This window comes from Prunus persica, chromosome G3 (assembly GCF_000346465.2).
Source record: "Prunus persica cultivar Lovell chromosome G3, Prunus_persica_NCBIv2, whole genome shotgun sequence".
NCBI classification, from domain to species: domain Eukaryota; kingdom Viridiplantae; phylum Streptophyta; class Magnoliopsida; order Rosales; family Rosaceae; genus Prunus; species Prunus persica.
In genome coordinates, this window is record NC_034011.1 from 3,012,599 (window position 1) to 3,037,170 (window position 24,572).

General features: G+C 37.1%; 2 protein-coding genes across 5 annotated transcripts; both read right to left on the reverse strand.

Moving 5' to 3' along the window:
• On the reverse strand, positions 3,828-9,892 carry LOC18783895 (transcription initiation factor TFIID subunit 12b). The gene is made up of 9 exons (XM_007216917.2): positions 9,007-9,892; positions 8,253-8,474; positions 6,425-6,988; positions 6,241-6,315; positions 5,901-5,979; positions 5,169-5,233; positions 4,857-4,892; positions 4,525-4,760; positions 3,828-4,184 (listed from the first exon to the last, which is right to left on the reverse strand). Exons 1-8 carry the CDS (start codon positions 9,694-9,696, stop codon positions 4,584-4,586), a joined length of 1,908 nt encoding a protein of 635 aa, XP_007216979.1. The 5' UTR covers positions 9,697-9,892; the 3' UTR covers positions 3,828-4,184; positions 4,525-4,583.
• On the reverse strand, positions 11,437-24,219 carry LOC18783623. Of its 4 annotated transcripts, none has more exons than XM_020560487.1 (18): positions 23,536-24,219; positions 22,351-22,732; positions 22,169-22,243; positions 21,998-22,060; positions 21,279-21,497; positions 20,248-20,850; positions 19,388-20,143; positions 18,460-18,744; positions 17,870-18,025; positions 17,567-17,719; positions 17,271-17,419; positions 15,712-16,192; positions 15,038-15,364; positions 14,049-14,823; positions 13,881-13,939; positions 12,850-13,305; positions 12,092-12,130; positions 11,437-11,958 (listed from the first exon to the last, which is right to left on the reverse strand). In XM_020560487.1, exons 1-18 carry the CDS (start codon positions 23,907-23,909, stop codon positions 11,773-11,775), a joined length of 5,538 nt encoding a protein of 1,845 aa, XP_020416076.1. In that variant the 5' UTR covers positions 23,910-24,219; the 3' UTR covers positions 11,437-11,772. The 4 variants fall into 4 exon arrangements, with proteins under 4 accessions (XP_020416076.1, XP_020416077.1, XP_007217094.2 ...); XM_020560488.1 differs by having other exon boundaries at positions 17,271-17,719; positions 20,248-20,627; positions 20,799-20,850; positions 23,536-24,218; XM_007217032.2 differs by having other exon boundaries at positions 17,271-17,719.

The following is a 24,572-nucleotide window of genomic DNA, read 5'->3' on the forward strand; positions in this document are numbered from 1 at the left end:
GTGGGCAGATGAAGAGAGAGTGGAAGATATGTATATATATTGGTACAATGAAGGGCATGAATCATTAAGGACCCCACTGCAACTGGGTTTACTATATTAGTATTATACCTAAAAAATAAAGAAAACAAGGGGGTCACAGAAGTGTTTAGGTTGCATGTGATTTAGGAAAACTTTCTTTTGCCTAACAGTTCTTCTAGTATTCAGGGAACAAATTAAATAGTATAATACTAATTACCAAGAAATTAAATTAAATTGTGCATAGGTTCAATTATTTTGTATGCTTTGCACTTAAAAAAAACCAGGGTGGGGGTGGGGGTGGTGATGATGATACGTACCTCTACCTTAAAGCTAAAAACTAAATAAATAATTAATTAAAACCATATATAAATTAGACTGAGCTTATTATTATGTCTCTCATGGGCTGCTGCTTTGTGCTAGCTAACTTTCTCACACGCCCTTGAAAGTTGGTTGAAAAAGAAACAAATTTATGTCCGAATATGTTATATTTTGCCTCCAATCCAACATGCAAGGAAATTTGTAGTGTTTGAATTGGGAAGAAAGCATTGGCTGTTTCTGTTGGAACCATTATTGGGGAGAGGCCATCTGCCCATATTCAAAGCGTGGACCACAACATATCTGGTTAATGGCCATGTGGGATGCTCGATCATGTCATCGATCATGTCATGGAAAAGTAACTTGTGATTCAGATTCACAATCTAAAATAAGAAATTATAAGTATTTATTTCAATGTACAATAAAAATTGGTTGAAAAGTTGAAGTGATTTGAGTAATACTTTGTTGTCTTCAATTGAATTATGCCGTTGGGTTTAATCCAATCGTAGTTAGTTTGGTCCTCCTAACCCAACAATTTTGTAGTGGTTCTAGTCCCTACTTAGCAATTCTCTCAACTAAACTGGAACAAAATAGCAAAGTAAATACAAGTTTTAGTATAGTATGGCAAAAATGTGTTCCTCGTGGGTGGTTAAGGCGAATCGAGAAGTGCATATTGCTAGTATATTATTCAAGAATCATATCAATTGGATATTGCAATAACGCATTTCACCCCTTGTGATATGACCATGGTGAGGATAACTTTGTGCTTTTTACCCCTTGTTAATGAGGTATCCACTCAAGTCTAATTTCCCCCTGCCAACAACCAATAATGATTAGGAATCCAATGGAGCTCTCTCTCGATCCAAAATGTGTATCTCGCTGTCCTTCCCATTACTACCCATAACACACGATGATGAACCCTAGTTTCGGAGAGGATGCCAAAACGCAGTGTTTCACAGCTATAATTATAACTTATATGAGATTAAGCCCTAAAACCTACATATGCTAGATGATTAAGGTGGACCTTAATCATGAATAAACATGATACCATGATGTGATTCGTGAATGTGAAGCACCAACTTACTTGTCATCCATGGAGGCGGGCGGCTGCTGCTACCATTCAACATGGCAGAGGACAATCAATCAATAGCATATAAATGTAGTGGTCACCAACTTTAGCCTTTTCTGAAGCGCATTTGTGCGTGCGTCTAGTCTTTCTCTGCCATCCCCAACAGAGTAGAGACAGCAGATCACTCACATCTCTTATGTGGGGGGCCGTCAACCTCCTTAATTTGTCATGCACTTAGGACCGTGAACCTTTCTTTTTTTGGTACTTATTATTAACTGCTAATTATATTGTCAAACTAATTAATCACAATCAAGGAGGTTAATCAAAATCAACGCTAGTCTACGACATGGTGTTCAATATGAATACTTGAAAATGCAATATTACTCATTCTGTTATCATATCGAGTTCAATATGAATACTTGAAAATACAATGTTACCACTCATTCTAGTTATCATAATTCATTGGGTGTTTTCGAGTGTTCATATTTAAGTAAAAGTTGCACCTGAAAATTCGTATGAATTCATTTAGGTGGGGACTATTCTAGTAAATAATGCGCCGTTGTCATGATCTCATTTTTAGCACTTTTGGCACATATAGTGACGTCCTTAAGAAAAGCTTCTAGACTTTAGTATGTTGTCCGTTTAATTACACACACACACATATATATATATATAGTGAGTCTTTTTTTAATTACAAATTGGTTACCATGTAATGTAGTTCGTTAAGCCGAATTATCATCTCTTAGATTTTTATTTATGGAAAAAAAGAGTACACGGTAAGGTAAATGATCTAAACATGTGATACAAATAGTATTATTATGTTGCTTTACCTAAACGCCTCTAAGTTATGTATTGATATATTATTTGAACGATTTCCTTTTATATATACATATACGAGAAAATTTGCTTAATTGTTTAAGAAGGGAAACCAATCGAACCAAACTAACGGATATGTAAAATATAAATTTGAGACTTAAGCAGAACTAATCTGAATCGTTAAAACTTTTTTAATTCTAGTGTGATGTTTGGAAACCTAAACCAAACAAAAAACGTACCGTGCCCACCCTAACACTAAGAGAGAGGCCTCTAGCAACCTTATCCTCCCAAGGTCTTGGAGTAGAATTGTCCTTGGATAGTGCCGATTACGTATAGATGGATTCCAGAAGGTAAGCACCACAACAATAAGTTAGCATGTCAGACAGTCACTGGCTCTTGAATGTGACTAAAAACTAAAGTGTGACCACATCAAATGCAAAGACTTTTTGGGCCAAAACATCATCTCACGCGATTGGATTGATTTCACACTACCGTATATAGACAACTTTCATTATTAACATGTGGAAATTCAAAAGTTTCCTTTGTTTTTGTCATCCAACTGACGTTCAAGAGCATTCTGATTTCTCACCCAAATTACTTTGCTTTATGATTTCTCACGGAAAATACTTAGCTTATGATTTGCTAGAAAAGAAAAAAAAAAAGAACTTTGCTAGATATTATTTATCTCAGTAAAAAGCAAAAAATTTGTACCAAAATTGGTTCAGAACAGTAACTAAGCACCCAAGGTCATGGGTTTAAATCCCCTCTAATAATATCGTTTGTATTAACCCATTATCGGTATCACATTCGATTTGTGCAAATCCTATGATATTAGACAGATTGTACGTTTATGCATGAAGGTCAAATGTGTCGATGCTTTACAACTATTTAATTCAACTAGTTTTTTGTTTTCAATTTTAAACTGTTCATATATGTAATATAGATCCGTTTTATTCCTGATAAAATGAAATCGTGTCTTCATGTCGTGTGCTATACGTATATATATAAAGAGAGAGAGAGAGAGAGAGAGAGAGAGAGAGAGAGATAGAGAGAAACTCATGTTGTGGAAGCTGGACATGCGTGTAAGCCTCCACATATATGCGGTTTTAAGACGAGAAAGGAAAAGAAAAGCAAGTCTTGTTTGACAAATGAGATAAAAAGAAAGAAGTTATAACACGTTGCATAATGAAGTTGAATAATAAGAAGAAAATAGGAGAAGCAAGTGCATGTATCAAGATTCAGAACGAATTAGATGATATCATCCTTTACTTTTCTAGTCAATAATCGTACAATACAACTCTAGGAAATGCTGGCAGTGTCTCTCATATCAACAAAATTCTTCTTATCCTTGACTTGCCTAACCTCATATCATTTAGGCTAAAAAAGAAACAGAGCTAAACTGGACTGGAGTTGACTGTTAGCTTAACGATGAAACGTTAGTGTCTTCCGCACACCCACCATTCAAATCTAGTATATATGTATATATATTATGCTTTTGGGTCACATCACAAAGCTCAAAATCACAAAACAAAGCTGCACAATGAATTTGTAAATATCTGGTTTGCCACTTTTTATAATCCATGCATGATCACTTGGGGTGCAAGCAAAATTAGTAAAAAAATGTAATGTACAAAGGTGTCCAACCAATTCTTGTTTTTAAATGATTACCATACAAATAAGATCCAAGCCAAAAAGCTTTCAAGAAAATATTTATATAAAAAAACTACAGATAACAAATTAGATTACAAAGCCCAACCCAACAAACTCTAGTAGGCTGAGAGTTGGCCTTATGAGCCTATGAAATGGAAAAATGCCAGTCCAACCCAAATGATCAACAAATTCAAAAGACAATGCTGTAGCTTACTACACTGACTTTAACCCACCTAATTATCTTTTTCTTAGCAAGTAATTACAGATTTGTGCTTCTATCAATCCAAATACTGCTCCTGCTTTTGCTAGCCAAAACCTGTGGTACAAAACAGTTAAAAGATTAAGCGACAAACAACGAACCCAGATTTACAAGCAATGTCAATGAACTAAAGTCTGGTAAGCACTAGAACCAATCCGAAGCTTGGGGAATCCCATGACCTAAGATAAGATGCAAACTGAACTAGATAGCTTGGACAATAGGGGCCAAGTCAAAATGGCTCTTAGGTTAGATGACTCCTAAGTAGGGAATCTAAGGGTCAATTCAAAATGAAATATTATATTCCTCCGAGAAGATCATGTTTTGCTGTACTTCTATTGTAGTTTCTAGCCTAGAAGGATGAAAGGGAATCATAAAACTAGTGAATGAGGAAGCTTACCAACATATCTAAGAACTTAAATCCACAAGGAGACCCAATAAACACTGATAACTGATGTCTTAGAATCGCGTCATTTGCTGCAGCATTTGAGAACCAGTTGATTGTGAAACCAACTGTTCTGCACCAAGTGAAGGTCTTAAGTGGTTGGCACCAACTGGATTGCCAAACCCTCTCATCATCTCTTTAGGATTATTGGTATTCGTTTCCAGGTGCGATGATTCCATCAGCGTCCGTATCTGACCAAATGGTTAGTTGTAGACCAGCTTTTACTTTTGCTTAAAAACAAAGGAATATTGAAAGGAAACACATATACACATAAAATTGCAGCTTACCATATCTAAACGCTTCTTGTGTAGATCACTTGACAACTGCATGTTATAACTTATAAGCAAGATATCCAATAAATCTCTTCAATCGACTTGATAATAATAATAATAATAATAAAATAAAGGATTGTACTAAAAAGGGCATATATGGGATTGATGAGATCATGGCAATGTTTCACCCAGAGAGAGAGAGATTTGTGGTTTCAATAGTTGATTACAAATTCAACCAAACAAACATAGCATATTCAACTTAAAAAGTACTTATCCTATTTGAAACAGATGCACCAATGTTTATTCCAAGATGTCGAAGATGCTTACAGATTTGTTTTGGTACTTCCTCTCTTCACTTGAAAATCCAGGAATTGTCAAATTCCAATTTTTCTCTGCAAAATTAGTTTAATGCATTAAATTTGGTACACTTGCGCCAACTATGATTTATATAAAGGATAAGTGTGCCCAATATTTTGTTAAATGCTACCATAGCTTCCATGCTATTATTGTAGATATCTCCACAAGCCTCAGATTCATCCCATGAGCCTAAAATTGACCTTAATGAACTTCAAAACTCATAATTTACTAAAAAATAACGATACTATCCAACCCGTGAGCCTTATTATTATTATTATTATTATTATTTCTGATAATCAATAAACTCCGATGATACTTGGAAAACTCAAAATCTAATAAGTAAAATCAAGAAGAAAAATACAGGGAAAGATAAGCACAACGATAGGGCACAACATGGGGCCAACAACAAATCCAAAGACAAATAAATACACAGCCAGGAGTACATTGGTCTGATTCAGACACGAATCAGATTAAGTATATGAACACAGATTTGTTAACAATGAGACAGATCAGTTAAATTCAATGATTTCTTTAGTATGCATATTCATCAACCTCTCTTTTTGCATCATATTTCAACTCATACAGATCTTTCTCTAATCATCAAACTGGGAGAACAGTAAACTAGTTATGCAACTTCTATAACATAAAAAATTCACCAATAATTACAAGAAATATGGAGATGAGATGTGGTACAGCACAAACCTAGGTGTAGCAACACATCCTTGGACTCCAACGTTGAAGATTTTCTATGCTTTGCCAAATTGCATGCATATGTTGTCACCTGAAATAGGTACAGGATAAGTACGTAATGTCCATGCAACATGTCATAAAAAGCTTGACGAGGCAGAACTTGGAAAGAGAAAAGTACATGTTAGCAATATAAAAATTGATTTGGGCCACACAAACATGATTAAGAGGACTTGTATATCCTACAGATGACAAGTTGAGATGTATCTCAGTTGCCCAAATGTGATCTACAGATGATATGCAACCAGACGTCATTATATATAGTACAAAATGTTAGCATGTCACCGAGCCTCACAGAATCAATGAAGTCATCAGCAATCTCCAAGAGAAGATCTTCAACTTCAGGATCCAGCCTTCCCTGTGAATCAATCTGGGCAGGAAGAAAAGGTTCTCAATGAGAAATTTATTAGCACATACCCCAACCCCATATACACACCAAAAAAGCAAAAGAAAAAATTGAGTAAATAAGAAGGAAAGACCTGAGAGACTAAATCTTGTATCTTTCTCTTCCCAAGAAGTTGGTTAGTTGCTTCTGTTCCTTGGCTTGAACTTCCTCCTGGTGTAGTTGTACCAGATGCAGTAGCATCAGGCTGTGATCCTGTTAAACTAAGAGATTTCTGGCCTGCAGGTACAGCCATTCTCGGGGAGTTCTGCTGCTGCTGATTCAAGGGCTGTTGCTGTGATTGTTGCTGTATTTGCTGCTGCTGTTGTTGATGCTGCGGCAGCTGCTGCAGTTGCTGTTGCTGTTGCTGTTGGAGCTGTGGATGGCTCAGTTGTTGCTGCTGCTGTACAAGCTGGGATAACTGTTGCTGGTTCAAGGGCATAGACTTTTGCGAAGCCAACTGCTGCTGATAGAGAACCTGTTGCTGCCTCTGCTGTTGAAGACGGAATGAAGGTGAGCCAGTGCCAGAAATGGTTGGCATTTGCTTGAACCACTGTTGTGATAAAGAATTCTGCACCATCGCTGGCTGTCCATTCTGAGTCATCCCAGATGGCTGGGGGTTCATAAATGCAAGTGAAGGTGTTCTTGGCAAGCTCTGAACCTGTATTTTATAAACTCAGATTAAATGTCTCAACCATGAATTAATATATACATTAAAGACATGCATAGAGTAACAGCATTGCCAAAGATCGTCAAACTTCATAAATACATCTCTATCTTTCCATGGAAGAAAGATGGTAATACTGTAGCAACAACGTTAAAATTACACGAATTCTACACAATTATCCATTAAGGGGAGCCACTACAAAACAAAGTGGATCATTGCATAATGATTGAATCCATTTCCAAACAAAAGAAGAAACGAAAAATGATCCTACGTATGGTTAGACCTGATATGGAATAGGCTAATGTTGGATGCTACAAGTAAATGACAACAACAACCAAAAGAGAAAGAAAAATACATTTACTGGGCGGACCTAATTGGGTTCTCATTTGCTGCTAGGTACAAACCTAGGACCTCATTGGGTACTAGGGTGAGGCTTGCACATGATACTAAGAAACCAATCCAGCATCTTGACATCATTGTTTCTACAATATACTATATTATAACTTTATACACTTTCCAAGATTTAAGGGGAATATAAAGCATGCACATACCTCAAAAGTGATATCCCACATGTAAAATCAAACAGGTATTTTGGCAATTTTATAGTTGGCTACAAAAGCAGGAGTGCCATTGTGGTAGATGATCCTGATTCATTTGTTACATGCAGATCTTAAATGAAGGTTTGAAATATAAATCAACCAAGGAAAGGCAAAACAATAGAGCAACCTGAAAACAATAGAGCAACCTGATACATCATACATGGTCTGACCTTTGGCTTATGTCTTTAAACAAGACTAGAGGAAAATTCACCAAGAAAATGGTGAATATTAGGGTAACGGGTTCTCCACTCTCTTATATCCAAAACCATCTTAGAATCAGAAACTGGAATTTTACAGTTTGAATTTCTCCTCTCAAACCCAAGAACAAAAAACCTCCATTCACCTGAAACAGTTCAGACTACAAATGCAGAGCCAAAAGCAAGTCGACCTCACTGCATTGGCCCTTTTTGCAGGGTCCAACACCAACACCAACACCAACACTTAAGACAAATCAATTGAGAGAAATTCAAACTGAAGAAATACTCATTACATGCCATACATGACCAGCTGAAGTGAGTACTCCGTATTCCCAACTTCATATAATAATTTGCATATACATATAAGAAACTGAAAAACAGATAAATGTAGCAGTTGGTGGAATAAAGTAGAAGATGTCCAAATCACCAGATCAAGCAAGAGTAAAGTATGCAATATTATACCTGTGCAGAGGTGAGAGAACTTTGTTGGGCCAATTGTTGCCTAAGTTGGCCCGAATTCATTCTCTGTTGAGCAAAAGAGGCGAGCGCCCCATTAGCTCTTAGTTGAGAACTTAAATTGATGGATCCCATCATCCCCATTGCTTGTGTCCCTTGTAAAGATTGCGCAGGAGAATTACCTGCATGAAACTGGGAACCTTGGACGAGCCCACCTTTTTGTCTCGGCTGCATAAAGAATTTACTGGTATTGTTAAACAAGAACATTTCCAATTTTAGGAAAGCATTAAGTTCACTGGTTTGCTTACTTGACTGGCTATATATATTATGCAACAGCAAAGAAACCAAAGCAACACGTCTATCACTCCAACAACACTGATGCATTAATATTCAATTCGGAATTGAAAAGGGCTTTGATATACCATAAAAATATTATTGTTTTCTACAATTTAAAATTTGTTTGCATTTGATTTTTTATGGTAATGATGTACTTTACTACACCATTTAGGATATGAATAACTTAAGTCAGGAAGTGTAGCATAACTATGTAGCATGGTTTTGCCCTTATTGAAGCAACCGGCTATCCCAACATAACATTCACAGAAAAACACATCAACAAACTTCTGTTGTTACAAAAAACACTACAACTAATGCATTTCCACTTCCTTCAACAAGTACTCTGGAAACGCACACTCACCGCATTCACCTGTCCATATCAAAAGAAAAACAGCAAATTTCATGACGAAAATTAAACTCATACCGAGGCCAACATCTGCGGCTGCAGATTGAATTGTGCAGCTGCCACAGCAGCAGCGCTAGACAACATGGGTAAGTGGCCACTCTGCGCCATCAAAGCAGATCGCGACAAGTTTCCGCCACCAATTTGTTGCTGCGACTGCTGTGGCTGGTTTTGCTGTTGCAGCTGATTCTGCTGTTGAATAGCACCGGAGCCACCAAAATTCACCTGCGGATACGAACCCCCCTGCTGCCTCATCATACCAAAATGCTGCTGCTGCTGCTGGTTCTGAGTCTGTTGCTGAAGTTGGTTCACTCGGGACATCGAAGTAGACCTCTGCAGGGTCTGCTGGAGCTGGTAATTGGACATGGAATTCACATTCACATTCTGGGATTGTTGCACCAATGACTGAGATTGCTGTTGCTGCTGCTGTTGGTTCAATTTTTGCGTGTAATCTAATCCAACAGTGGGTGTAATATGCTGGTTTTGAGGGAGAGAGATGTTGGACAAAGGAGGGAGGGGAGGGGATGAGATTTGAGGAGATTGGGCGAGAGCTGAAGGGGATGGAATTGGTGGGTTTGCGGAAGAGTTTGATGGGTTTTGGTTAATTATAATGTTTGTGGCTGCTGCTGTTGATGCTGCAGTTGGGTCAATGCTGTTGGGGTTTGAGGGTTGCAGGGGTTTTGGGGATGAAGATGGGCCACTTTCAGCCATGTTTCAAAATTCGTTTGCTTTTCTTTGAACAATTGGGTTGATGGGTTTCGTTGTTCTTGATGAAAAAGACGCTAATTCATTCTGGAAATTTATTTTCTTGGTTTCTGATACTGGAAACCAAAAGTTTCAGAGAGCGAGCGAGAGAGGGGTTGAAGAAGAAGGACAGCTTTGGAGAGAGAGAGGCAGAGGGAGAGGAGGTCGAATCTGGTGCACACACGTCAGCAGACGGGCAACCAAGGGGTGGGCCACACGTGTGACTTGGTTGCAGAAGAAACTTTGGACCTTGGAGTCAACAAATCATATACGTTCGGGCAAAACAAATCATATACGTGAAAATCTAGACCGTTTATTATCTGCAGGTGACACATGGAGACCTGGTTGTTATTGTCGCTTTAAATCAACATATGATCCATTCTTTTCTTCTTCTTTTTTTTCTTTTTAAATCTCATTTTATCGATGCAATTTCCATCACAATCCTTATGCAAATGAGATTAAAAAGTTAGAAAGATAAAAAATGAGTACACGATTACTATTTTGAAATGTCATTAAGAATAATTATCCAACGATCTGAATTTATATTTACATGTGCATGTATATGATATGTTTTGGTTTTACGTCATTGAGACATAAATTTTAGAACGCCATTAACAATTTGTAAATATACTTTTTTGTAATTGACACTTTCTCAAATCACAAAACCTAAATTGGTTGTAATTTTAGTGTAAGATAGTCACAGAGGTTCTACTTAATAGATGTACTTTAGTTAAATCTACGAAAAAAGAAGAGTTGAGAATATAAGTTTACTTATAAAGTAAAATTTGCATGTGCATGTTATATGTTTTGGTCTTACGTCATTAAAGTATAAATGATCAATCAACCGTTGACAATCATTTATTAATATCTTATATAGACGTCTCAAAATATTTGATTTTGCAACATACTATATGATCAAATATTTATTGACATTTATTAAAAGTCATTTGCCAGTCAAATGTTCGTCTTTTCACAAAATATTCTTTTTATGTTGTTTGAATTTAATGATATTCAAATTGAAGTGGTTTAGCTGTCTATGAAGCTAATTTTCTCCTTTTAATTTGTAATTGACTTTGATTTTCATAGTGAATTGATTCACAGACTGGACTATAAGTCATGCAATTTTCTTATGGGTGCATTTTGCTTGATCGACATCTGTATTTGTTTTGTACTTGGTTGAAATTGCATGATATCTGCTTAGTTTTTGTTATGCTATTACTTTTGGATGTGAAGATAAATACACAATACCACTCGAATTATAAAACCCGGTAATTTTATATGACATATAGTTTTAGAGGCATCAACTCCTATTTCATCCTTACAAAAAAAAAAAACAAACTCGTATTTCATTGTTTTAGATCTCAATTGATGTGACAGTATTTCAATTGTTCATTTTGAAACTGTTGTTGAATTTTTTATTTTTTTTAAATACAAGTAACAATCTAAACTAATGAAACCGTCATGGAATTTTTTATTTTTTTATAATACAAGCAATAATCTAAACTAGAAGGAGGAGGAGGGTTTCTCACACACACACAATCAAGGTGCCATGAAAATTCGAACCTGAAACCACTAATATGCAAGTCAATGCCCTTTTCCACTATGCTAAATCCCGTTAGCGCTACGGGACTTATATATAACAAGAGAAGGCCACATCAGTTAGCATCAACAAGTTGGCAGTAGGAAGGTGAAAATAAAATCAGTCCATCATCAGCTACAGCACAAGATTTTTATTTTGTACCTTTGCTAAAGCATAGGTAAAGAAAGGCACAAGTACAATCAGGGCACCACTATTGGAAACAAAAATTACAGTGAGGAGCTTTTTTTTTTCCGCGAGAAAAGGGAATTGGGAATGGAAAATCATTTTCATGTTTTCATAAGACTGATTTTTCAGAACCTCATACATTGCAGAGCTATACAGAAATTGCCAAATCTGTGAATGCATATATTTTAATCACATCCTGTACAAGAAACTTTAACCCACAAAGCACGTCGAACAACAAGTACAGCTCCAAAATAGATCTAGAACAAGACGCTAAACGTCTACAGCAAGGACGTGCTTGTAGGGTTTGCAAAGAAATGCTCACGGAAAACCAGCTTTCGTTCAGTGAAGCTGCTTCCAAAGAGAGTCCTTAGTATTGGTGGTAGCCCATTGGATGTAGTTTGATGCATCTTCCTCACAGAAATGTGTTTATCCAAAATCAACAACTCCAACAACTTTCTACAGCTCTGTAAGAAATTTAGAAGTTAGCATTTACATTGAAATAGAAAAAATCAGACATAATTTCTACCATAACAAGAAAAGGCAGACAATATATTGGTAGAGAAACTAGTTCATACAACAAATTATGAGTTGGAATACCTGGGGGTTCAGTACATCCATCCGGCGGATAATTTCATCCTAACACAGAAAATAAAGACAGAAGAAGTGAGAATAAACTACATTATCTGTGTAAAGCCTTTCCAATTAAAGCTATTTGTTCAAACTTGATATGCCCAATCTGACCCAAAAATCTTCCTAAACCCCCTACAGGACAACCAACTGTGACAGGTCCTAGTCAACACATATCCATTGACGTTCCATTTGTATACAGCTGCAGAATGACAATCATCCATAACGAGAAAAACAAACATAATGGCAAAACTTTAATGAGAAGAAAACATCTTTCGCTAAACTATGATAACCCTAATTAGCATATTTTGCTGGCTGACTGAGCAGAACAATGAAACTCATAGGTAAATCAATAAGCAGACCAACAGGAATGTTGAGATAATCCAGAGGAAAGCAGCCTCAACAACAATTTTATAACCAATGTGTTTATCTTGTAAGCAAAAATAATATTAACAGTAAAGGCAGCAAAGGGAACCTCGCTGCTGCATCCAGCGCTCACTAGCAATGCCTGGTGAGTATGAAAATTAAAGCAACGTACAAGTAGAAAAGTTTCAGCAAGATAATTGTAAGATTGAAATATCTATATTGACATGGCTAGTTACTTCAGATTTGAAGCTTCCACCCTCCGCAACATTTGATTTATGGGCGGCAAAGGTGACATAAGTTACCAAAAGAAATGTTTTGCTAGCCATGAATAGAATTATATAAACCCGAAGGATGCAAAGTACCTCTAATATCCCTGGATTTTGCATCACAATTCCAAGAACACGTCGCCTGAGTCCCTTGTAGATAATCTTGTTAATGGTCCCATCACCATTTATCCATGGTAATATTGGCACACATAGTTTACCCGAAGAGGATTTAGAAGATTCACCCTCACCATCCCCTCTAGGTGAAACTTCTATGCCTTTCATACAGCCTTCCAGCTCACTGCTAGTCTGTTTTTTATATGACAGCTCACAAACCTCTTCAGGGAAATTAAGAAATGTCACTTTATGAACATCATCAACATGCATATTTATATCCCCCTGTAAATGAGCACAACCACTATCGCCATCATTGCCTCTTTGTGGTTTTCTCTCAGAAGGTGGTTCAAGTTTTTGACAAATCCCTGGCACTGAAGTCATAAAATACTTCCCACGATACAAAGAATCAACAACACGAATGGAGTCATAAGCATTGACCTGTGAATAAAGCAGCAATGTTTAGCTGTAATCATCAGATTTGATTGAAGTATTGAAATCACACGCTTTAACTTCTTCAGATCCAAATTTAAGCCAAAATATGCTAATCCTAATTTCTAAAGCCAAAACTCTGTTAAGTAATTTTGAAACAGTTCTTTTAATGTCTGGCACCTCCGCTTAAAAAGTGACAACAATGCCTTCAGGTTGATACCTCAACAAAAAGAAAACCATCTCTCCACTGTTAATAAAATCCTAAATCAAAGAATTCCTAATTGTACTTTAATTTGGCACACAACTTTAAGGTTATTCCAGCTGAGGACAACACAAAGTTAGAAATTGGAATATAAAATAGTTGTTGTCCCACATCCTAACAACCTAAACTTTTAAGAAATGGTGGCAAATCAAATGAATTTATCATGGTATCAGAGCAGGAGTAGTAGAAAGAGGCCCACATGCGAGGGGGATTGTCAGAATATACAATACACATACGAATTAACATGCACACATAGTGAAAAACCAACAAACTTTATCAATGAGAAATTATTCTCAGATTGCTAAATCATTAAGAAACTAACCTTTAAGACTCGTTCAAATGTTTGAAGCACGTCAATGATAAACTCAGTCATCTTTTCTCCTAAAAGGAACATCAAGAGATAATCAATACTAACGCATGCATAAGAGTGCACACACACTACAGATACGAATTAACATGCACACATAAAAAAAAGTCATAGAATCCAAACCTGGGATATTTGTTATTCGGGAAACATCTTCCATGCTCAGTCCTTGGTCTCCAGCCGTCTGAATAGCACTGTAAATGGACCTGAAGACCTCGGGATGGATGGGACTTGATTGATTTTGAGAAGAACATGATGGCAGCAAATGTTCAGCATACCGCACCATACCTTCCCAAGGCGAGTTGCTACAATTCTCTAATACACGGACAGTGCTGCTTGAATCAAGGATTTCTTTCATATGGTGAGAATGAGATAAAATATTCTGACCACAAGTACTATCTAGTTGATAACTCCCACCAATTTTTTTCACACAAGGTGTATCGTTTGTGAACAAATCTACAGCGTCGGCTGTAGAAAATGATGCACGATATACAGATACCTTGATACCTGGGAAACCTTTTTCTCGACGGGAAATAATTTCACCTTCTGCTGCCACAAATGATTTTAGCTTTTTAGTCTTATCACCATCTAAAAATTCATTGCTGTCAATTTTACGTTTTGAGCTTCTCAAATCTTCAGCCTCTCCCATGCCTTCATCTGGCAAGCATGGGGAAATTGACAGTTCACCTGAAGAAACTAGAGCAAACAAATGGAATATGTCCCCACACTGTAAATCTGCAGAGAGATCAATCCCCCCTTCCATAAGATCTTTCTCTCTTTCACGGAGCCAATGAGCGAATTTAGTAGCTCTCTTCCCAGAGTTAGTAGGAAATGGTGACATAGAAATATTATGCAAGAACTGTTGTGAGAGAGAAAAGTGTTGACTGTCATTTCCCCCTACCTGCCAAATGAAATTTCATCAGGAATGAAACGTATACAGCTCATAAATTAGAAAAACAGGAATATACAAACATAGAGACAGTTTGATATAAAACATTAGGAATGAAACTATTTATGGAAAATAGAAAGGGAATTTTTTTAGATCTTCACGTTCACTTCCCTATTACTACAAGACTAACATGAGCATGTAAAATTAACAAAACTCAAGGATCTACCATGATTTTTCTATCTCTAAGATAGTTGAAAGCTGCAAATAGATCACACTCTGAGTAACGCCGTAGAATTTCTGCGAGCAGATTCGGCACCTCTGGTGCTGTTGAGATACTCAAGAAGACAAGCTTAAACAGCTCTACAGCATTAGAAACGGCCAAAGATTTGTAGACTTGTGTACTAACATTAACTCCATGCAAAAGCTTAAAAAACTTTTCATTAAGGTGTTGACAGCATGATCTTCGTGCAGAAATTTTCAATCCTCTTCCACTATGGTTCTGAACATCCTCGTATGGAGTAGTTGATGCAATTAATTCAGATTCCTGCGGATCCTGAAGGTAGGTAAATAGTATTCAGTGAACTAGGCCAGCTTCCAAGTGAATAAAATTGCAGATGATATACAGATATTTGGATACTAAGGAAAAAAGGGACCAGAAACCGATCAAATAAGATACAATACCATTGCAAGTGGATATCAAAGAACACGAACACAAATATATATATATATATAGAGAGAGAGAGAGAGAGAGAGAGAGAGAGAGAGAGGGAAACACAGAGAGAATTAGTCAAACACATGACTCATTCAGCAACCTAATCACGCTCCACTAAAATCTATTTCGGATATGACAAGGCAACGTTAAGATTTATAAAATCTAAGGTGTAGGGATTCGATAATTACATATTCTTCAGCATTTGTGTTAAGATCTGACCAGTCCTGACAGGTAGATCCAACTCGTTTTGAGGCATCCAATTTAGCCATCCTCTTGTAGTGAAGGACCTCCTCAAGGGCTCTTTTAATGTTATTGTCATCAAAATCATCCCATGGTTCTTCCTGAACACCTGTCCCTTGATTATGATTACTGATATTAGGAAGATTTCTGTCATTATCTTCCCCCGTCGAACCTCGCAAAAGCAGCCTACAATCATCTTTGGTTAGTGATCTGTTCTGAGTCTTTTCCAGGAACTTTGCATATCGTTCACCAATCACGTTACACAGCCTCATTACAGCTATTCTAAATCTTTTGTTACTTTTGAGTAATGCCATTCGTTTTTGGCAGGTACTAGGAGGTGCTGGAAGGTCAGGAAGTGAAGTCCAATCTATCCTGTGATATTTTGGCCCAAGAGTTGCACGATGTCTTACATATTGGATAATCAATTGCCTGAAAGGATGATACCAATATAAGTGAAATGCAAATGGGTAACTAATGCTCAAATGCAAAGAACAAAAGGAATCATATTCTTTTCTTCTTCATGATCAGATAAACCTGATAAAGTTTGTTGAATTACCACTATTCCCAAATGAAGTTGTTAGGAAATGAGCCAACAATTATTTAGTCTGACATTCCATTCACAAGTGAGCTTTTCTACATCACTAAAGACAAATATGTGGGATTCAACCAATATTGGAAGGTTAAAACCATGATAAACTTTGTTAGTTTACCACTATACCTAAAAGCTTAAGCTGTTTGGATGTCAGACAAAAATTACTTAACAATCTATCAAGACGACAAAGAAATCACCAACGCCAACAGAGTATACAGCTTACATGTATTAAATGGAGGAGAAAATATTGAAATCCCCCCTTCAGTCTTAAAAAATTGTGCTCTGTCTCATCTTTTGACCAAGAAAATTTAATGTGCAAACATCGATCAATCTCCTAGGCCAACAATAATAGAGGATCATATGCAGGGACCCATAGTTGAAAGATCCAACCATGCCTTTAATCACGATTGACCACACTGCTAGCTTTTATTGTTGGGTCTAGGACATTGACTGACACTTTTAATATATGATTGACTGCTAACTTCTAATTCATAATAAAGGCATAACTCCACCATGCTTTTAATATACGATTGAATGCATTTCTAGCTTTAACAGATTGTTCTTATGATCGGAAAATGTTTACATATCTGCTTTCTTATTGAGTACAGTGCTAGCCTTTATCAGCTTTTATCTGTAACATATGTAAACGAATGGAACGCCAATGGATATGTGTTGACTAGGACCTGTGTCAGTTGGTTGTCCTGTTGGGGGTTTAGGGAGCAACAGTTTTTGGTGTATTGTTACTGGGGAAGAGTTATCAAGGAAAAATCTGGAAACAAAGATAAATATGTTTTCAAAAATAAATAATTGAAGTCTTAGTTTTAAATGCATGTGGAGCAACATGACACAGGAAAAATGGAAAAGGTATAAAAAGGAAAGTAGCTGACATGCATCATCTACATCTTCTTCCCTTACCTATCAGCCTCCTCTGTCCACGAAAACCTCCGTTGACGTGTGGACTGCAACTTTTCTTTTTTGTAAGTACGTGTAGATTTCAAGTTTGAAAAACTACATTTGCTAATAATTGAATGGCACCCATCATCATCTTTGTTTGGTTCCGGTTCCTGCCCAGTTTCTAAATGATCAGCCAATGGTTCCAAATGTGTGTCATGCTTATCTGAAGAAATGACCAAGAGACTTTTTTCTTCAATGAATTGTTTTACAGAGTCAGATAATGTGGCATTCCCCTGCTCTTCCAACTGTGCAGTTACCTCATCAGTTTCAGTGAAGTTTACTGACTCTTGTTCAGAAGATCTCTTCCTTTTTCGTGAAACACGTCTACCTTTTTTAGGTTGAACTTCATCCCTTTTATTTTGCAATCCATGAAGACGTTGATGGCGCTTATCATAATACACACGAAGCACCTGCAAGTGACATTACAGGGACAAGCAAACATAAATGATAAAGAAAATATCGATTCAGATCGAAATGTTGATTTTTGCATAACAGGTTATTATTGATACAGCATGAAAGGGATAAGAAAGAGACGTAAGCAAATCGTAGCAAAATATAACCTGCTCCAGGGTCAAATTGAGATCCTTTGCAATCTTCCCACACTCTTTAAATGAAAGCTTTTCACTTGGATCATCCTTCTCTACTCGCTTTAAGAGCTCATCACGCTGAGCAGCTGTCATAACTCGAATTTTGGTCCATGACCTGTACAGGGACACCTGTGGAAAGAAAATAAGATAATTTTGCAGCTAAGTTGATCCACCAGTTCTTCCTATGGCAGTATTTGTACTCCAATATCAAGGCAATCCTAAGAAATACAAATTCATGTGGACTCCACCCAATAAAGGATACAACCACTGATAACCGGTAAAGGTATTCGTGTAGAATTTTAGCAAAAAATAATTGTACTATCTGAACTGAAATATATTTCTTGAAAAGTTAAAAGGTCGAACTCAATCTCCTGGGGTGTGTGCAAGAGAGCCTAGAGTTACAGGCAATAATCCAGTGCAAGACATATAATTCAAAAACTGAAAAGGGAAAAACCTTGAAAAATATAAAAGAAACAGCATACTATCAAATTTATGGTGGACTAAAAGTTTATAAGAACCCTCTACAAATTTTAAGAAGAAAAAAATTCTTAAAGTGCACATACCTCATGTACAGCAGATCCAGGAAATGCATGTAAAGCAGCTCTTGGGTCAGCGGCAGCATAACAATACTCTAAAGTTTGCCAATACTCATCAACAGCTTCTCTATTTGACAGGACAAAATCATGTCTGATTCGTGGGCGAAGATCAACAGATCTAAAACTCAAAGATATTGCATCTTTTGAAAGTGGTTCCTCTATGTAAGGCTTAAACTCCAATGCATGTGTAGAAATGGCATGAGGAACTTTAATTGCATCTTTCAAATGTTCATCACTAACCATTCGAATCAACTGCAACAACAACAAAAATTAGTTATTAGCATGCTAACGTAAATCTACAATGTGCAAGCAAACAAGCCTGTTCAACATGTCGCAATGCAAACCCACAAGGTGGACATAAAGGGTCCCTCTCTCCAAACTACAATGAACAGAAGTGAGGAATCAAAGAATAGGGTTTATGAATGATGAGAGTTTTATTTCCAGATATTTAATCGAATTTGAACCAGATATGAGGATCTGTTGCACAAGAACCACAATAAGAGATGCAGAACAATATAACAACTCAAAAATAAGCAATCTGATTATTGTACGCTCTGATTGGGTAATCTCATCCAAAGCTTTTGGCTGTCACCTTTTCAACGTAAAAATCACAAGTATCATAATTTCTGGTAGTATTTTCAGCACACTGGAGTCCAAATCAGATTTCTATAGTGGACCATTGCATATAAGATAAATAACATGTTCTGGACAATGACATCAGTGAGCTGCTTTCATGATTTTAGGGACACAAAACCCCAACAAATTTAAGTTCTACCACCAATCCGTCAATTCCAGTGCATGACCTTTGAAATGCCAAACATTCAGGGCTGATTTATGGGTTTAAATGCAGCAGACATATAACGAACCAATTTTGAATGCAACCAAACAATCATACCTTCAATCGCCGTAAAATTTCAATGACCAATGATAGCCTTCCAGTTGCATGGGTATCCATCAAAGACTTGTACTCGTCAGCTGAAAGGTCAGAAAGACACAAACCCCTCTTACACTTCTCAAGCATATCATCAATTTTTTTAGTGCAGCCCACAACTTGTAGAAACAGCTCAATTGGAATAGCCCTGATTGCTGCCTCTAGTGAAAACAATTTGCTTCTGCTGTGAGGATTTTTTAACTCAATGACATCTTTTCCAGATGCTAAAGCATCATCAGATCCTGTGGAACTAGAGAGGAAATCCCACAGGAAACTATGTAGCAGCTTTGCACGAATCATTTTTGCCAGAATAAATCCATTAGAGCGCATGGCTTCTGATCTCATGGCTCGGATATCTGTACCGACATGGTTCTGAGTCCTCTGAACATCTTTCAGTACAGGAAATGATCCACTTTTCTTCCATCGAGATGAGCACTGGCCCCGACTTTGAATCTCAAAAGACCTCCATGTATCATGAATTTCAGAAACTAGTTCAGGAGTTAAACTCTGAACAGATGGGTGCAGAACCACTAGAGTGGTACGACTACGACCACAATTTGTGACAACAGGGACGTTAATATGTATGCACTTGCAGTGCCCTAGTTCCTGAAGTTTCTTTAAAATTCGGTCAATAGTTTTCCTGTCTGTTGTTGTGCACTTGTCCTTCTCCAGACTCACAAGCCACCTATACAGCTCAGCTCTTAAAATAAACTTCTCGTCCTAGACAAGAGAACGAAAATAATAGATTTAGTTGTCAATATACAACAAGTAGATAAAAAAGAAGGCCAAGATAAGGCCTCAAGGTCATGGATGATGACAAGAACCTGTAGCCGCTCAAGTATCCTTTTTTCCCTTCTAGTGCTATCCTCGGTCAAAGACAGACATGGATACCTCGGATCTGATCCAGAACCAAGTGGCTTTAACGCAGCAGGTGGTGTTTCTAGTGAGGCACCATTTATTTCCACTGTGCTCAATAAACTAAGTTTACTGTCACAAGTAGTATCTTTTGGCTCAAGAAACAACGGTTGGGGATTTCCAGGACAAAGAAGCATATGGTTAGATTCACTATACCGAGGAGATCCACCAGAAGGCTCAGTATTAATGTATCTAATTTTCATGTTTCTGGAACCAGCAGTATCACCTTTCAAAGTTGAACAATCATAGGCTGAACGAGTTTGACTTTGACCTGACCTGTCAAGAGCATCTGAGCTGCCAATGTATAGGTCAGTAATTTTATTTTCATTGGCATTTTCTGATTTATTAAGAAAAGGATTAGCCGATTCAGAATTGTGTTCTACAGATGTCCAAAATCGATATGTCTTGGCTTTTTGGTGCATTTCTGGTTGTATATTCATCCCAAACCTAGACCACATACCAGCAAGCCGGTTACAATTTTTTTTGTTGTTAATTCCAAGCCTCTCCAGAACCTGTTTGTAGAAAATATGAAAATTCTGAGAATTAAAATTGAAACACAATCTTTTATGAAAGTATGAAAGTAAACCATGCAAGTAAACAATGACATCAGAAAGTAAACCATGGAAGTGAACCATTACAAATTTATGGTCTCTGAAACTTAGATAGACAATAACTATTTAGAAATGCTCATATCCCTTTTTAACTAGGTATATTAATTATATTCTTTCTAGGCACTTCCAACATGACTGCATGAGCAGCCAGCTTAGACAGGAGCAAGGCAATTGTACCTCACGCCAGTCTTTATTAAAAAAAGACCCTCGGCTTTCCCATGCTAAAAGAATAACAACGGATTCCATTGCTAACATCAATAATAATGAGTTTGTATTAAACTGCAATGCTTTAAAGAAAATATAGCTGGTCAAGAAATTAATGCACATACCTCATTCCTAGTCAAACCTTCTGATCCTGTGGAATCTATCAATTCATAAATTTGTTGCTCAATTGGAAGTTCTACAAGCTGATCAGTGATTTGACATTTCTTTCTCTTTCCGTATTTCACCTGCTGTTCTTCATTACAATGATCATCTACATGTGAAAGACTTTTTGGCTCAAGACTCATTTGAGTAGAATTTTCTGGAAAACGCAGGCAGCACTCAACCTGTCCAAAGTGAAAGGGGATATCAAGTCAGGACCAATGAACTAACATGATGGGTCCTTGCCCTTGAACAGATTGAACTTATTATTTATTACCCCGAAAAACAGCAACAAAATTTAAGAACATAACAATGAAAAGAACTCTGATCATAATTTATCAGGATTTTAATAAGGAAGGTAATATATATAAAAAATGAACTTATTAGGTTTTCTATTAAACACAAATATTGCAAACAAAAACAAAAGTGAACATAAACATCTAATTCTAAAGCAAGAAAAGAACATCATATTAGAAGAAAAATGACTACGAACTTGTACCTTAGATAATTTAATTAGAAAAAAAGGAATGGAAACTTATTTCTAAGATAATTTAAAAAAGAAGAAGAAGAACAAAGTGAATCAGTAAAGCAGGAGAATTTGGATTTAAAAGAAACGCAATATTGAAAAACATAGTCAAGCAAAACAATTTTGTAAAACAAAATAAAAATAAAAATAATAAGAAACCTTCTCATTCACTTTAGCGTCAAACAACTCCACGATACCAGCAGCTTTCAACCTGCGACAAACCTAGCAGCACAGTATGTAGGGAAAAATGCAATGAAAAACAGTAAGCATAACTTCGAAAATTGGTGATTCAGAGGTGTAAGAGCAAATAGATAGTAATTAAATTTTTACTTTTCTCCAAGCTTTATGCCCTCCAGGAGTTCCACTGTAACCAAGATCTTTCTTAATATCCGAAACAACAAGAACCTTTAAAAACAAAATAACATGAAACAAATTTAGTAAGTGAAGGAAACAAAAATTTGATTGAACTAAATAGATCCATCAAAACTTCGAAGAAACTTGAGTTATGTGACCTTGCCATTGGCTTCTTCAAGTTTATCACAGACTGCCTTCATTTCTGGCAGATAGTCCTTTACAAGCACATCCTCTTTAACATATTTTCCAGCAAAGTTATCTCCACTTGCAGGACTTTCATTTCCATTTCCAAAACTCTCCCTAGTCTGTTCTTCCTTGGTGATCTCAATCTTCTGTTGAGAACCTAAATGCTTCCCATGTCGATACAAGTATAACATATTGGTAGTCACAAACGGACTGTCACCAGCTTCTTTTGTCTTTAATAATGCAGATTGCTTCACAATTAACCCTTGACATTCAAGGCTCTTCACTGCATAATGAAAGTTTCTCCCTTCAATGCCAAGTTCCTTAGCAAGCTGACTTTGTGTAATTCCATTTGTCCTGTGATAACCCAATTTGTTAATGAGCCATTACTCACCAAATGAACCGACAAAACTCTTCTCTCCCCATGACTCCCAAAGTTTACTTGCAATCACTCAACATTTTTCTAAAAGAGAGAGGGAGATAAGAACCCCAAAAACCACATAACCACTGCTTCCGCCTTTATACCATCATTTGACCTTCCATCTTAGTCTAACAACATATTCCTCTCATGTATATATAAAAAATTTCTAGCTGGACTATTAACAGTTCTCGACCCACAATACAATGAACTAAAGTGTACATTAAAGATTACAAATTTAAACCAACTCCATTCATGGCTCACTAAACCAATCCAACACCGAAAAGTGAAACTGAGAAAACACAAACAAATTAACAATTTAACACTCCCATATAGATACATATATACACAAGTTACACAATCAATCAAAAGCACCAATTATTCAGATATATACACAATTGACCAAAACCGCCATATAAAAACATACATACACTATCACATTCCCAATTTTACACATGCATATCTGGCATGCTTATATTTAAAAGCAATAGAAAACTGTGAATGCATGCAAAATTAGATTCTGAACCAAGAGAACCTAGCCATGACGACGCAGTTGATAGCTCACAGACATACATACATACATACATACATATACACAATAAATCAAAACCACCAAAACAATCACATATACACAATCGAATCACCAATTTTACACATACGTATTCCGACATGCTTATATACAAAAACCATTATAAAATAATGAAAATGCACACAAAACCAGATTTTGAACAAAAGATAGAACCTAGCCGTCACGAGGCGTTCGAGAGCCATCCGCTGAATCTTAGACAAGCTGGCATTGGCGGAGCGGACATTGTAGAGGCCCATGAAGTTGTCCCTGAGACCCTCGTCAGCCACGAGCTTCAGGTTGAGCTTCTCAGCGTCTTCGAAGGACAAAATGGAAGGGTCTGCCGGACCATACGGTGCGTTTTTGGCGTCGAACTTGAGAGTTGGGACGGAGCGAAGGGCGTCCCATAGGGCTTGCTTGAAGTGAGGAGAGAGGTCGAGGTTGGAGGAGGAGAGAGAAGGATCGAGTCTGGGCCAGAGGGTCTGGAGAGGGAGACCGTTTTGGAGCTCCGAGCAGATTTCTGCTAAGGCTGAGTTTAAAATTGAGTCCATGGAGAAAGCATCTGTGGATTTTTTTTTCTTTTTTTCTGGTCAGTGTTTGTTTCGAGGGAAAATCTTTGGTTCAGTTCTGGAATGAAAGACGAAGAAGAAGAAGCGAGGTAATTTCAGGCGGGTACCACCAAACGAAGCTTTTTTTGGTCCGGAACCAAACGAAGCTTGTTGACCCGCCAAGCTGTAAAATATTCCGGGCCGGGCCAACCCGATTCTGGACATGTCCGACTTTGGGCTATTTTGGCTTTATCGGTTCTAACAGTGTGAGCTTGATTGATTTAGTGACACATTAATTAATATGATTAGGGTGGGTATGGTTCAAATTGGATCCCTTTCATTCTAAAACGGATTCGAATTTTCTGCTCTGATTTTCTCTGCTATGATCTACTTTACTTTTACTATAATACTGCTACATCATTAAAAAACAATCCAAAGGTAGAGAATATAGCACATGTATTTTAAAAATAAATGACATATATTTTATATATTTTTGACACAAAGTAAAGGCAACAAACATAGGGATGGCAAAAATCCCTGTAGGGGCTGGTCTTCGTCAGGTTCCCGACCTTAACGGGGGGAGATTTCGGGGCTAAATGGGTATCGGGCCAGGGGATCCCCGAACTTGAAAAATCCCCGACGGATATGGGGTGGGGATGGTATTGG